The sequence below is a fragment of the Staurois parvus genome, unplaced genomic scaffold, assembly GCF_062004578.1.
Source record: "Staurois parvus isolate SC_StPar_1 unplaced genomic scaffold, SC_StPar_1.0 ptg000440l, whole genome shotgun sequence".
NCBI lineage: Eukaryota > Metazoa > Chordata > Amphibia > Anura > Ranidae > Staurois > Staurois parvus.
In genome coordinates, this window is record NW_028318236.1 from 4,049,277 (window position 1) to 4,066,044 (window position 16,768).

At 42.4% G+C, this 16,768-nt stretch overlaps 1 protein-coding gene across 3 annotated transcripts in view; it reads right to left on the minus strand.

Moving 5' to 3' along the window:
* The window catches only part of AMOTL1 (angiomotin like 1), a 212,227-nt gene that overhangs the window by 162,742 nt on the left and 32,717 nt on the right, over positions 1 to 16,768 (minus strand). For all 3 annotated transcript variants that reach the window (XM_089687938.1, XM_089687936.1, XM_089687937.1), the window contains exon 3: positions 6,857 to 6,910. In XM_089687938.1, the coding sequence (XP_089544064.1) occupies positions 6,857 to 6,910 (54 nt within the window). The remainder of the gene's footprint in view (positions 1 to 6,856; positions 6,911 to 16,768) is intronic.

Sequence of the window (16,768 nt, forward strand, 5' to 3'; positions counted from 1 at the left end):
GGTGGGACTGCTCAATAGCCCAAACCTTCTGGGCTGAAGTCTTTAATATGATATCCAAACTTTGCGCAAACCTGCTCCAACCTACCCCGACAACAGCTCTTCTCAATCTACGCCCCCTGGCATAACTACATCGCAATTCAAACTCATCCTACAAGTAACCACAGCAGCCAAGCAGGTTATAGCAAAATCCTGGAAATCCCCCACTCTAAGCATTGCTGCTGTTAAAACTAGAGTAACGCAAGCCATGATACACGCAAAGGTTGAAGCCACAATCCTTGATACAATCCCTAAGTTCCTGAATGTTTGGAATCCTTGGGTACAATGTTTCCTACCGCAAAATTTTGATGAATCACTTCTTCCCTAATATGCAAACTATATATTTTCAGCACTAATCTGGTTCCACTACTAACCGAACAAGCAAATTACTACATCCTTCCCTGACAACCATGGAGTCATCCCCGTCACTCCCCTCCCCTCCTTGGTCCTCCTCTGTCTGCCCCTAACTCCCCATGTAGCGCGGGGGAGTCATTACCCACGCTGATCATTCTCATTGCGATATGTTAATACCTCTTGTTAATAATTTTTATTTGCCTGACATCATAAGTTGTGCTGCTTTGTTTTCTTGACCCTTGCTCTCCCTCTCTATATAAGGACATTGACACTGTACATATTTTTCCCCTGTATCTTGCTGTCAATATAATGTCCAATGCCTACTGTTAATGTCTCTCCCTATGTTATAATGCCAATAAAATATTTGAACAAGAAAATGACCCCCGTTTGGACAATTCCTACTCTATAATACAAATACTTGCTTGCAAAATGTGCCTATAGTACCTAATGGACATATAGGGGTTGATTTACCAAAGGCAAATGAACTGCACTTTGCAAAGTACAGTTGCTCCAGAGCTTAGTAAATGTGCAGAAACTCTGCTGACTTCAATCATCCAATCATGTGCAAGCAAAATAACATTTTTTAAAAATATTTCCTTGCACGTGATTGGGTATTCTTCACAAAGAGAATCTTTACCTCATTTACAAACCTCTGGAGCAACTTTGCAAAGTGCACAATCTATTTGCCTTTAATAAATCAACCTCATAGTGCCAACATACAGTAGGTCTGACAGGCAGCCACGGGAAAGCTGCAGACCAAGATTTGGTCACTGGCTGCACCGTGCAACAGAAATGGAGAGATGTCTGTGCACAGATTTATTTCTATTGCATAATGTAGGTCAGTAGAGAAGAGCTTGACTAATGATATCAACTACATGTGTCCATATAAGAGAACTGACGTCACCAGCATCCTGCCCCTTTACTTACATGGATCGTGGGGTGGGGAATGACCTGTCCTCCAGATGATTGCCCCTAAAAGGAGTGCAACTTTGGGTTTCATTGAGAGATGGGCTTAGAGGATGGCTAAGCTCATATCTACGGGTCAGTGACCAGACCTAAGTTTGAAGCTCTCCTCTAGACGTGTCTGTCTGCCACATATAAACACTATGGGGTAGATTTGTTAAAACTGGAGAGTGCAAAATCTGGTGCAGCTGTGCACAGAAACTAAACAGCTTCCAGTTCTTGTTGTCAAAGCTTAATTGAACAAGCTGAAGTTAGAAGCTGATTGGCTACCTTGCACATCTGCACCAGATTTTGCACTCTTTAGTTTTAGGAAATCAACCCCATATATATATATATATATATATTTAGCAGTCACTTTATTAGGTACACCTGTTCAATTGCTTAGTAACACAAATTGCTAATCAGCCAATCACATGGCAGCAACTCAATGCATTTGAGCATCTAGACAAGGTGAAGACGACTTGCTGAAGTTTAACCACTTGTCCTCCAGAAGACTGACCCCCCTTCTTGACCTGGCCATTTTTTGCGATACAACACTGCATTATTTTAACTGACAATTGCGCAGTCATGCAATGCTGTACATAAATTAAATTTATGACGCTTTTCCCCCCCACAAATAGAGCTTTCTTTTGGTGGTATTTGAGCACCACTGCAGTTTTTATTTTTTGCGCTATAAACAGAAAACGACTGACAATGTTTTTGACTTTTTGTTATAAAATATATCCAATAAAAAAAATGTAATTTCTTCATAAAGTTAGGCCAAAATATGTTCTGCTACATGACTTTGCTAAAGAAACACCTAATAGGTGTATATTAATTGCTTTATGTGAAAGTTATCTTTGTACCATCTACAAATGGTAGTATATACAGTGAGGCAAAAAAGTATTTAGTCAGCCACCAATTGTGCAACTTCTCCCACTTAAAAAGATGAGAGAGGCCTGTAATTGGCATCATAGGTAGGCCTAAACTGTGAGAGACAAAATGAGAAATAAAATCCAGACCATCACATTGGCTGATTTGGAAAGAATTTATTTGCAAATTATGGTGGAAAATAAGTATTTGGTCACCTACAAACAAGCAAGATTTCTGGCTCTCACAGACCTGTTCCTTCTTCTTTATGAGACTCCTCTGTCCTGCACTCATTACCTGTATCAATGGCACCTGTTTGAACTTGTTATCAGTATAAAACACCTGTCCACAACCTCAAACAGTCACACTCCAAACTCCACTATGGTGAAGACCAAAGAGCTGTCGAAGGACACCAGAAACTAAATTGTAGACCTGCACCAGGCTGGGAAGACTGAATCTGCAATAGGCAAGCAGCTTGGTGTGAACAAATCAACTGTGGGAGCAATAATTAGAAAATGAAAGACATACAAGACCACTGATAATCTCCCTAAATCTAGGGCTCCACGCAAGATCTCACCCCGTGGGGTCAAAATGATCACAAGAACGGTGAGCAAAAATCCCAGGACCACACGGGGGGGACCTAGTGAATGACCTGCAGAGAGCTGGGACCAATGTAACAAAGCCTACCATCAGTAACACACTACACTTTGCAACATATCCCATGTTCTTCACCATGAATGTTCTTTTCAGCATATCCATGTTCTTCACCATGAATGTTTATTTCACCATGTCCACCTCCTAACAGTCCAGGTCCCTTGCCGGCACCAGAATCTTCTCGGGTGCCAGTCTTTGGGCATCTCCATCAACACCATGGGATGACGTCACACATGTGCATCAGTCAGTCATCCCAACACAAAGGGACCCATGCCAGCAATGTGAGCTGTGCATGCACAGCTCAGTTTACATTCTGCAACAGGCAGGTAGGTAGGTGTATTTTCTCTTCTGCAATAATAGCCCGCCTGCTCACAGTCTGTTATAAAAAGACTTCAATTCCACTTTAACATAAGAATCTGTGTGATGCATTGGATAGGTGCTGAGATCCAGAGGTAGCAGGCAAGTATTCACAGACTCTTATTAGGTTTACCTGTTAAGTATTAACAGGGGCAATGAAGTTCCTTTAGTTCTGTTTTAAAGCAGACGCTCACCTTCATTAGCTACTTCACATCATTTTTCTCTCCCCTCCCCCTAATTTTTTACACATAAAAGTTATTTTAATATCTTTTTAGCAGGTCCTGGCCCCGCACATTCTTCCTGGGATACCCATGTCAGCCAAAATGCATCCAAAGAACACCATACCTACTGTGAAACATGGGGGTGGCAACATCATGCTTTGGGGCTGTTTCTCCGCAAAGGGACCAGGATGACTGATCCATGTACAGGACAGAATGAATGGGGCCATGTATCGTGAGATTTTGAGTGCAAACCTCCTTCCATCAGCAAGGGCATTGAAGATGAAACGTGGCTGGGTCTTCCAACATGACAATGATCTCAAACATACCACCCGGGCAACGAAGGAGTGGCTACGTAAGAAGCATTTCAAGGTCCTGGAGTGGCCTAGCCAGTCTCCAGATCTCAACCTCATAGAAAACCTTTGGAGGGAGTTGAAAATCCGTGTTGCCCAGCGACAGCCCCAAAACATCACTGCTCTAGAGGAGATCTGCATGGAGGAATGGGCCAACATACCAGCAACAGTGTGTGCCAACCTTGTGAAGACTTACAGGAAACGTTTGACCTCTGTCATTGCCAACAAAGGATATATAAGAAAGTATTGAGATGAACTTTTGATATTGACCAAATACTTATTTTCCACCATAATTTGCAAATAAATTCTTTCCAAATCAGCCAATGTGATTGTCTGGATTTTCTTTCTCATTTTGTCTCTCATAGTTGAGGTCTACCTATGATGCCAATTACAGGCCTCTCTCATCTTTTTAAGTGGGAGAACTTGCACAATTGGTGGCTGACTAAATACTTTTTTGCCCCACTGTATACTAGAATTTTTATTTATTTTTTTTTTATACTAGTAATGGCGGCAATCAGTGACTTATAGCAGGACTGCGGTGGGCATTCTGACACTGGGTGGGAACTGACTAACTGCCACTGACATTTGCAGTGACACTAATACAGTGATCAGTGCTAATAAAAAGCACTGGGCAGGAAGGGGTTAACATCTGGGGTGATGAAAGGGTTAACTGTGTGTTAGGGAATGTTTTTATTGTGTACTGTGTGATGTTTTACTATGCAGACCTGCTGCTTCTTATCTCTCTGCTGTGCAGAGAGATTAAAAGCAGCATGTCCATGCTGACAGGAGAGAGATCTGTGTTGTTTACACACAGATCTCTCCCCTCTCAGCTTCATCGATCCTCAGGAGCCAATAGCAGCGCGGGTTGGGTGGCGCGTGCACCCCCTACCCGGAAATGCAAAATCACATATATTTACGTGATTCTGCACAGCGAAGCCGCTCTGTAGCGGTACATCTAAATAGACTTGTACCATGTGCCATGTGATCTCTGTGATCATTCACAGATTTCACTAGTAGTAAGCAATGATGTCAGAAGTGACATCTTGCTTACTTCTCTTCATGTGATCACTGATTGGCCTCACACAGAGGTCCCGTACAACGATCGGTGTATAAACGGCCACCTGCCCCTGACTGCTCCGTTTCGCCGTTTATATACATGGGCCGAACGGGAAGTGGTTAAATGACTTTTAACGTGGCATGGTTGTTGGTGCCAGATGGGCTGGTCTGAGTATTTAAAAAACTGCTGATCTACTGGGATTTTCATGCACAACCTCTGAGGTTTACAGAGAATGGTCCGAAAAAAAGAAAATATCAAGTGATCAGCAGTTGTGTGGACGAAAATGCCTTTTTGATGTCAGAGGAGCATGGGCAGACTGGTTTGAGATGATAGAAAGGAAACAATAACTCATGTCAATATGGAAACAACTCTCTGAGGAATGTTTCCAACATCTTGGTAAATCTATGCCATGAAGAATTAAGGTAATTCTGAAGGCAAAAGGGGATCCAACCCGGTACTAGCAAGGTGTACCTAATAAAGTGGCCGGTGAGTGTATGTCCAATAACATATAAAGCCAAGCTGCGGTTTCTAAAGCAAGCAAAATCCTCTCTTGTATTAAAAGAGGTATAGACTCAAGAGAGAGAGATATCATTTTCCCCAGTACAAATCATTAGTAACACCTCATCTGGGATATGCAGTTCAGTTTTGGGCACCAATTCACAAAAAGAACATTGGGAAACTGGAGAAAGTACAGAGAAGGGCAACCAAACTGATAAGAGGCATGGAGGAGATCAGCTATGAGGAAAGATTAGAGGAACTGAATTTATTATCTCTTGAGAAGAGGAGATTAAGGGGGGAAATGATCAACATGTATAAATACATCAGTGGTTCATATAGTGAACTCGGTGTAGAGCTATTCACCCTGAGGTCATCACAGAGGACAAGGGGGCACTCTTTACGTCTGGAGGAAAAGAGATTTAATCTCCAAATACGGAAAAGTTTCTTCACAGTGAGAGATGTGAAAGTGTGGAATAGACTCCCTCAAGAGTTGGTTCTGGCCAGCTCAGTGGATTGCTTTAAAAAATACCTGGATTGTTTCTTGGATACACAGAATATAACTGAATACTCACATTTATAGGTAAAGTTGATCCAGGGAATATCCGATTGCCTCTCGGGGGATCAGGAAGGAATTTTTTTCCCCTGCAGGAGCAAATTGGGTCATGCTTTGCTGGGTTTTTTGCCTTCCTCTGGATGAACTGTGGGGTAAGGATTATAACTTTTTTTTTTTTTTATGGTTGAACTGGACAGACTTTTGCCTTTTTTCAGCCAGACTTAATATGTAACTATGTATGCTATAAGCAAGTAACTACTTCACAATTTGCACAGTAGAGTAAGGACTGGAGAGAGAGGGATCACTTTGATGCAGTTAGGCAGCTTGACCAATAAATTATTATTATTATTATACAGTATTTATATAGCGCCAGAAGGTTTACTCAGCGCTGTACATTATAGTGGGGGACAGAACATGAGACAAGACAGTAAGAAAACAATACACGAGGGGGTCAAGGGCCCTGCTCTTTTGAGCTTACAATCTAGGAGGGAGGGGAACTAAACGTAAACTAAGAATCCCTGTTTATGGAAAAGTTTGCTGGAAATACAAAAGGGTGCCTACCAGTGTGTGGAGGGTTATTTCAGACTCTGCAGTGTTAACATATGGTCACACTTTTTTTGCACTTCATGTATTACAATTATTTTAGCGGTTTGGATTTTAGCACAGATATCTCTCCATTTCTAACCAGGTTTAGATGGTGTCAAAGCTTATACAGGGTTAACGATGTCACCCTTTTCCAAACATTAGGTTCTGGCCTGGAAATCGTCCATTTTGGCCCAAGCACTGTTCGCTGGGAGGAGGTTACATGCTCCCCAATATTTGCCATTTAGCAGGAGAGCGTGGCAAAAGTGAGTAAAAGTGTTATAGGCTCTAACTGTTACTTTGTCTGGAATGGACAGTGACAGAGTCTCTTGAACTATCAATAATTGTAGGTTACAAAAATCATGTACATCCAATAGCTTACCTGGTTGCTGATCTGACTGGAAATCTTGGGCCATTATGTTGGAATTACTGCTTCCTGAAATTAAAACAGACTATATGAATGACTGTAAAATATTTATCATACTTTTAGCCATAGCTCCCGTTAGCAAAATTTAAACTGTATCTCTTTCTAGAATAAACTTTGGACACTGCCCACAAAGGACTCCAAAACATGGGAATCCAGCCAACCCTGATATACAAATTGCATGACTCTTGCCAGGAGGAACATATTTGTATGGACATATTTAGGTGATCCAAAAAATTCACAATTCACTGATTTGTTAAAGCGGAACTTCACTCTCTCAATCAACACTATTTTTAATCCATATGGTGGTAGCATTAGTAAATAGATAGGACAGTATATCATATTTAATTGTTTTACCTATTTTGTACATTTCTTTAGCTACTTCCTGGTGTCCTAGGCAAATTATGTCATAGATCCCATGAGTGTTCAGGAGGGAAGGAGGGGTTCTTAGCTAAGCATATCTTTCTACTGGCATGCCTGAGCTAACGGCAGATGGATTCCAGGGAGTAAATGCTATATGAATCATCTGCCCTTACTGAAGATGGCCACAGCTAGAAATGCTAGGGGGTGTTTTTCAAAGTGATTTCTCAGCAAAATAAAGCATGGAGACATGGATGATGGGGCAGTTTGCTTGTTTTTTTAAAATAGATTAAACTGTGTTTTTCGTATGTGGTGCTCAGATGCAGTGTAGCTCCACTTTAATAACTGCATGTAAATTTTAAGTGACTGTGTCAGACTTTATTTATTACAGGTACTTATATAGCACCGTCAGTGTACACAGCGCTTTACATATATATTGTACATTCACATCAATCCCTAACCCTCGAGGGGCGTACAATCTAAGGTCCCTAACTCACATTCATACATACACATACTAGGGCCAATTTAGACAGGAGCCAATTAACCTACCAGCATGTCTTTGGAGTGTGGGAGGAAACTGGAGTACCCGGAGGAAACCCACGCAGGCACAGGGAGAACATGCAAATTCCAGGCAGGTGGTGCCGTGGTTGGGATTCAAACCAAATGACTCTAGTACTGCCAGGCGGAAGTGCTAACCATTTAGCCGCTGTGCTGCTATGCTTCGTAACAGTGGACTACATATTTACTTAAATGGAGCATGGGTCTCCAACCTGTGGCCCTCCAGCTGTAGGGAACTACAAGTCCAATGATGCATTGCTGACCAGACTTAAAAAAAACCCCCCTAATGTCACTTTTCATTTCTTTACTTGCACCTCTGGTGGCCCACGAACCTTCTCTCCATTGCAATGCAGCCTCCAGTAGACTCTTCAGCATTTGATACTTCTGAGTGTCGGATGCCTGTGTACCTCCCAAAATAGTTGGTGGTAGTCACTGCAGATGTTAAAGCTCTTCCACTTAAGATAATATCAGTGTGTGTACATCTAAATGGATATATAGTGTATACAGAGGTGTAAACAGATTTTTTTTCTAATATCCTGTAAGAATTCAAATAGATTAGAAATCTCTCAATTTCTATTACACAGTGCAGGTCAAGTGACTAGACCTGAGTCTTCTTTGACTGTATTTATCTGCTCCATATTGGCACTAAGGAGGAGACTTCCAAAAACTGGAGTGTGAAAAATCTGGTGCAACTCTGCATGGAAACCAATCAGCTTCCAGGTTTTATTGTCAAAGCTTAATTGAACAAGCTGAAGTTAGACGCTCATTGGCTACCATGCACAGCTGCACCAGATTCTCAGTGCTCCCATTTTAGCACAGTGGCTAAGTGGTTAGCACTCGGGATGCTGGTTCAAATCCCAATCACGGCACTACCTGAATGGAATTTACATATTCTGCCTGTGTGGGTTGCCTTCATGTACTCCGGATTCCTCCCACACTCCAAAGACATGCTGGTAGGTTAATTGACTCGTTAAAATTGGCCCCTGTATGTGTATGTATGAATGTGAGTTAGGAATCTTACATTTTAGACTCTTTGAGGGCAGAGACTGATGTAAATGTACAAATGAGCAATATATGTAAAGCACTGCATAAAATTGACGGTGCTATATAAGTACGTAATACATAAATCTCCCCCTTCATGTTCAATAAATAAGTATTGTCATTTTGCAGAGTAGAGTAGAAACTGGCCAGAGAGTGACCAGAAAAAGCTTGTTTGCATAATTGCACACTGTGTTTCCATGTTCTGACCCCCAGGACACTATAGAATACAGCAGTATTGTGGGGTCGCAGGATAGAGCCACAGCCTGTAGCATGATGGGTCTTTTGCAAAGTGCAGGTCTGGAATGGAAGGAAGGTAGGAAACACAGGCTGCTGGAGAGGGGAGTATAAGGCATGACGTACATGGGTACTAGAGGCTATATACAACGTAAACTGTGAAGTATTTCTGCACCCAGGATTCACAGCTGACCATAGTAATGAATGGCTGTGCACAGCTTTAGACTGCTACTTGCATAAACCTGTACATGTACACATACTATTTATGCCCAGGGTTGTATGTCTGTACGAATACAAGTGGTGTAAACTCATGTACAGCTGGCTGTAATAAATAGCTATATCTCCTACAGCCATGTATGACTATATGGTGAACTGTACTCAGCAGCCGTGTGTCTTGGGTGTGAAAATATGCCTGCAATTTATGTTATACAGCCTCATTAACCATTTACCCTTCAGAGGATTTACCCCCCTTCCTGACCAGGCCATTTTTTGCGTTACAGCGCTGTGTTACTATAACCTCCCTGATGGTCTGATTATGTCAATATTTTTGAATGTCAAAGAGGTACATTGTTTTGCATTTAAATTTCAGTGTCTGATGACGAATTTCCCTGCGAATCATTATCACTCAATTCTGCAAGTGATTCTAATTCACTGTCGCTGTTTTCTAGCTGATCTAAAACCGCTTTTGACCTAAAAGGACACTTTTTGGACGCCATGGACGTTCTCAAGTTTCCAGGCAGAGAGAACGGTAAAAGTGCAGGCAGGGCACAGGACAAAGCACTCGGGACAAAACTGAGCTGAAATGGTTTGATACAGTAATGTACCGTATTTTTCGCTCCATAAGACGCACTTTTTTCCCCCCAAAAAAGGGGGAAAGATGTCAGTGCGTCTTATGGAGCGGCCGGTCTGGTATTCCCACCGCCACGTGAGAATACCGGGCCGGCCGCTCGTCTCTTCTGTGCAGCAGAACCTTACCTGTTCCTCGGTCCAGTGCTGCACAGTCTTCCCGCGCCGGCATCTTTAGTATGAGGACCCGACTGTGACAGCCGGGTGCCCAGTGTGCATACGCGAGAAGCGCTGCGCTTTGTGAATGGTAAGGCGTCTTCTGGGACACATGACAGGTCCCAGAAGACACCGGACCAATCACAAAGCGGAGCGATTCTCGCGCATGCGCACTGGGTACCCAGCTGTCAGCCTGGTGCCCACACTAAAGGGAGGACAACTCCGCAGAAGTGGGAGCGGATACCTGTCAAATTCAGGTACCTGCTCCCCCTCCCTCCCCAAAGGTACACAGTCTTAGTCATCCCCTGTACTGGCTTCAGTCTCTGGTCATCCCCTGCACTGTCCGCAGTCTCTGGTTATCCCCTGTACTGTCTGCAATCTCTGGTCATCTCCTGTACTGTCCGCAGTCTCTTAGTCATCCCCTGTACTGTCCGCAGTCTCTTAGTCATCCCCTGTACTGTCTGCAGTCTCTTAGTCATCCCCTGTACTGTCTGCAGTCTCTGGTCATCCCCTGTACTGTCTGCAGTCTCTGGTCATCCCCTGCACTGTCCGCAGTCTCTGGTCATCCCCTATACAGTCCGCAGTCTCTGGTCATCCCTATACAGTTCGCAGTCTTTGGTCATCCCCTATACAGTCTGCAGTCTCTGGTCATCCCCTATACTGTCCACAGTCTCTGGTCATCTCCTGTACTATGTCCGCAGTCTCTTAGTCATCCCCTGTACTGTCCGCAGTCTCTGGTCATCCCCTATACTGTCCGCAGTCTCTGGTCATCCCCTGTACTGTATCCGAAGTCTCTGGTCATCCCCTGTACTGTGTCCACAGTCTCTGGTCATCTCCTGTAGTACATCCACAGTCTCTGGTCATCTCCTGTACTGTGTCCGCAGTCTCTGGTCATCTCCTGTACTGTGTCCGCAGTCTCTGGTCATCTCCTGTACTGTGTCCGCAGTCTCTGGTCATCTCCTGTACTGTGTCCGCAGTCTCTGGTCATCTCCTGTACTATGTCTGCAGTCCATTGGTTCAGAATATTTTTTTTCTTGTTTTCCTCCTCTAAAACCTAGGTGCGTCTTATGGTCAGGTGCGTCTTATGGAGCAAAAAATACAGTAATCCTAACAGATTACAATGTATTGTGTGTATGTCATGTTTTTACTTTTTTGAATCTCCCGTCAGTTCTGCCTTCCTGCGTTGCGGCGCTTGCAGGGAAGGGAACCTGGAAGACTGATACCGGCATCGGCCGGAGGACACCGGTTGGAGGACACAGTGGAAGGACATCGGGGATTGCAGGGACAAGGTAAGTTACACTACAGTGTAATTCTGAGTGTGCCTCCGGGATGCCGCTTTGCTACTGAAAATGAACCCCAAGCCACACTCGAGATTACCGCTAGGGAGGTTAACTGACAATTGCGCGGTCATGCAACACTGCACCCAAATGAAATTTATGTCCTTTTTTTCCCACAAATGGAGCTTTTTTTCGGTGGTATTTGATCACCTGTGCATTTATAATTTTCTGCAATATAAAAAAAAATTTTGAGAAAAAAAAATATATATATTTTTGACTTTTTGCTATTAAAAATGTCCAGTAATTTTTTTAAAAAAACCTAATTTTGTCATAAATTTAGGCCAAAATGTATTCTGCTACATGTTTTTGCTAAAAAAAAAATCCTAATATGTGTAAATTAATTGGTTTACGTGAAAGTTATAATGTTTACAAATGGCGGTATATATACTGGGATTTTATTTTAATTTTTACTAGTAATGGCAGTGATCAGCGACTTATAGCGGGACTGCGGTGGGTATTCTGACACTGGGGGGGAACTGACTTGGTGTCACTGACATCCCCAGTGACACCAATAAAGTGACCAGTGCTAATAAAAAGCACTGACACTGTACTAATGACATTGGGCAGGAAGGGGTTAACATGTGGGGAGATCAAACGGTTAACTGTGTTCTGTTTTACTGTGTTAGTGCTTTACACTGTAAGCACACTGATTTTGCATGGCCATGCAAAGTAGTGTGCAGGAGCTAACAGGGGGGAGAACTGTATTGTTTACTTACAGTTCTCTCCCTCCTTTGGTAAGTGTTCCGCGATCATCGGGTGCCAGCAAGTAATCACCGGCCTGGACCCAGTGATTGACAGCCGAGGCTGCGAAAAGCGGAGCGGGTGCCCCCTACCCAGAAATGCAAAATCACGCATATATACATGATTTTGCGCACCCCTGCCGCCCTGTAGCAGTATATCTGCTATAGGGCGGCGGGAAAGCTGTTAAGCCCCTATGCTTATTAGTTTTTCTATTTCAGGAAAGTGCCTTTGGGAGTTTTAGAGACAGACAGGGTCACTTTAAAAAGAAAAATAAATATGATATATTTAAATGCACATTTTTCATATGCGGCTGGTGTGCCGTTTTAATTCTGGAGCTGTCTGCCCACACTTGTCAGGAAAGATGAGTGTTAGAGATATTTGCACTTTCTGTTACTTTTCTCTCTGGTTTCCAGGCAACAGCTGCACCAGAATAATCTGCCAATAACACAACATTCCTTTATCATATTAAATTATTTAAACATGAAAGAGTAGTCTCTTGAAAAAATACACTGATCTCTTGGTATGTGGGCTTAGAGAAAACTGCAACAAATTGAGCAGAAACAAGAGAAACAAATGAACATTTGAAGACAATGTTGATAAATTATCCTGAGCTGATCAAGTGCATTAAATTAAAATTTAAAACAACTGTTCCATAAGGGTATCTGTTCCAGACCGAGGGACAGGGTTGCTCTATTATAAGCAGAAGTAAACCAATTGTGTGATGTTTGTTGTCAAAACCGCTTTCCCACACTGCCCTCCTGTAGATTTATTTATTTCCCATATTTACAGTTGTGTTCAAAATAATAGCAGTGTGTTGAAAAAAGAGAATAAAGCTCAAAATCCTTCTAATAGCTTTTATTTCCATCCACACAAATGCATTGGGAACACTAAACATTCTATTCCAAATCAAAACATGAAGAAAAATATATCAAATTTGTGTTGTTCCTCTAAAAAAATTGAAGAAAAGTGAATATTAGATTGTTCAAAAAAATAGCAGTGTTTTGTATTCTTCTTTACAAACTCAAACATTCACTATATACACTGAAAAATGTTTGAAGATTTAGCTTTCCTTTGAATCACTTAATGAATATTTCGTTGTATAAGCACTGTTTCTGAGAACTGCTGTACATCTGCGTTGCATGGAGTCAACCAACTTCTGGCACCTGTGATCAGGTATTCCAGCCCAGGATGATTGGACTACATTCCACAGTTCTCTATTTCTTGGTTTTGCCTCAGAAACTGCATTTTTGATGTCACCCCACAAGTTTTCTATTGGATTAAGATCCGGGGATTGGGCTGGCCACTCCATAACGTCAATCTTGTTGGTCTGGAACCAAGATGCACGTTTACTGGTGTGTTTGGGGTCGTTGTCTTGTTGGAACACCCATTTCAAGGGCATTTCCTCTTCAGCATAAGGCAGCATGACCTCTTCAAGAATTCTGATGTATTCAAACTGATCCATGATCCCTGGTATGCGATAAATAGGCCCAACACCGTAGTATGAGAAACATCCCCATATCATGATGCTTGCACCACCATGCTTCACTGTCTTCACGGTGTACTGTGGCTTGAATTCAGTGTTTGGGGGTCGTCTGACAAACTGTCTCCGGCCACTAGACCCAAAAAGAACAATCTTACTTTCATCAGTCCACAAAATGTTGCGCCATTTCTCTTTAGGCCAGTCAATGTGCTTTTTGGCAAATTGTAACCTCTTCAGCACGTCTTTTTTTCCAACAGTGGGACTTTGCGGGGGCTTCTTGCAGATAACTTGGCTTCACATAGGCGTCTTCTAATTGTAACAGTACTCACAGGGAACTTTACACCTTCTTTCATCTTCCTGGAGCTGATTGTTGGCTGAGTCCTTGCCATTTTGGCTATTCTTCTATCCATTCGAATGGTAGTTTTTCTCTTTCTTCCACGTCTTTCAGGTTCTGGTTGCCATTTTAAAGCATTGCAATCATTTTAGCTGAGCAGCCTATCATTTTCTGCACTTCTTTATATGTTTTCCCCTTTCCAATCAACTTTTTAATCAAGGTACGCTGTTCTTCTGAACAATGTCTGGAACGACCCATTTTCCTCAGAATTTCAGAGAGAAATGCACTGTAACCAGCATGTACAACATTTGCTGCCTTCTTTCCTTAAATAAGGGCAATAATTGCCACCTGTGTTTCAAAGAATGAATGACCTCACTAATAGAACTCCACACTGCTATTATTTTGAACATGCCCCTTTAGTTAGTGATTCAATTAAACAGAATCAGCAGCATGCATGTCATGACTGTTGGGTCTGTGGGATTTCTATTACTCTACTACACCTGCTAGTAAATTATTTGCATTGTAGAAATATAATTTCTACCAAAACAGTGAGTGATCTGGTTAGTGATGTCTGACTGCTATTATTTTGAACACAAACTGTATATACACAGCTAGCTGTGTAAGTTGCCAAAATAACTTTCAAGTGGACCTGTTGTTAACTATTAATCGCTTCCTTACTGCCCTATAGCAGAACTACTGCTACATGGCAGCAGGGCTGCGCAAAATCACGTGTCATGATCTTGCATTTCTGGGTAGGGGGCGCACGCGTGCCACCCTGCCTGCGCAGCCATTGGCCGCTACAGCTGTTGATCACCAGGTCCCAGCCGAAGATTCCCCATTAGCACCTGGCGATCGTTGAGGAACACTGTAAACAATACAGATCTCTCCCCTGTCAGCACCAGCATGCTGCTTTGTATGGCTCTGCATAGCAGAGCCATACAAAGCAGTGTGCTTACACAGTAAAACATACACAGCACAGTTAGTAAAACAGCGCACAGTTAACCCTTTTATTGCCCCAGATGTTAACCCCTTCCTGCCCAGTGTCATTAGCACACGGTCAGTGCTTTATATTAGCACTGACCACTGTATTAGTGTCACTGGGTATGTCAGTGGCAGTTAGTCAATGCCCCTCCCAGTGTCAGAATGCCCGCCGCAGTCCCGCTATAAGTCGCTGATCGCTGCCATTACTAGTATATAAAACAAATTACAGTATATATACCGCCATTTTTTAGCGCTATAACTTTTGCGTAAACCAATTAATTTACACATATTGGGATTTTTTCTAGCCAAGACATGTAGCAGAATACATTTTGGCCTAAATGTATGATGAAATTTGATTTTTAAATTTTTTTTATTGGATATGTCTTAAGGCAAAAAGTCAAAAATATTGTTGTTATTCAAAATTGTCTGTCTTTTTTTGTTTATAGTGCAAAAAATAAAAAATGCAGAGGCGATCAAATACCACCAAAAGAAAGCTCTATTTGTAGGAAAAAAGGAAACAAAGTTAATTTGGGTGCAACATTGCATGACTGCGCAATTGTCAGTTAAAGTAACACAGTGTCGTATCGCAAAAAATGGCCTGGTCAGGAAGGGGGGGGGGGGGTAAATCCTCTGGAGGGCAAGTGGTTAAAACAGAAAAAGGGCCTAAACGTATATTGTCTAAATACATGAATCATGTTTATTATTACTTCAATCTTTGTGTGCTTTGTATATTTTTTCCAGATCTGTATAATAATGCATCATGAAACAACTTGTGATAAAGACCAATGACTGCTGCTCTATCTCTTTGTGCAGGGTGGCTGGTCTCGTATTCGCCCCCTCCTGTCATTTCCTGAAAGCAGTCTGCAGTGGGAAGTCCTGCTAGAGGAACCACCTCCAACTCTGCTCTAGGCAGAGGTTAAGAACAGCAGAGGGATGATGTCATCACTTTTTTAGTATCACCAGTTTTTGTGCAGGGAGCTCAGCTTTAAGATTTAGAAGCTGGAATTAACTGAAGTAGGCACTGCTGCTCCACCAATGTCCACTAGCTCCTGGGTCCTGTGCCAATCCTACTGCATTCTGAATGAGTGCTCAGCATGGGCACCATTCAAAGAATGCCTTGCATGTTCTCAATGACAGCAAGTAATTCCCTGACTGGATGAGGTGGAAAGTCATGACTGCAAAGCCATGCTCTCTACCATGCCCAATCAGAGAATGTTTTTATTTATCAATTAATAAAAAGAAACAGATGAGTTAAAATAAACTTCTTCTGCGGACATAAGACTCTTCCAGGTTCCACTTTGCCTCTGTCAAAGAGTTTTTCTGCCAAAACACTGCAATCCTGAACGTGATTCTTTTGCGTTCAGGGGAGGAGCATTTTACTGCTTCTAAATGTGCTGCTCCTAAACTCTTGTAAAAGCTTGTGTGTGCATGGACACATAGGCTTTTACTGAGTTAAGTTCAGGGGCTTTGGCAAAAAAATGCCAAAAGCTCCTAAACATGAGTTTAGGAGCAGCTGTGTGCATGAGGCTTAATTGTGATTCTGCTGTAGTTGTCCTTTATATAGGAAGCAACTACCTTCATAGAGGTCCCTCAAACCCTGGGGAAACTGAAAGATGCTGGTTTACACAGAGAAACACTGTGTGATGGCAGTCTTGTAAGTAAAAGGCATATGCTTTGTGGAGCAGAACACAACGTTCACCTCCCTAGGAGAGAGGGGCATGAACTATGCAATTAATGCTAGATAGGCTAGATTTGACTCTTTTTCTCGTTGTAGTCCCTGCTTAAGTTTTTAATGCCAATAT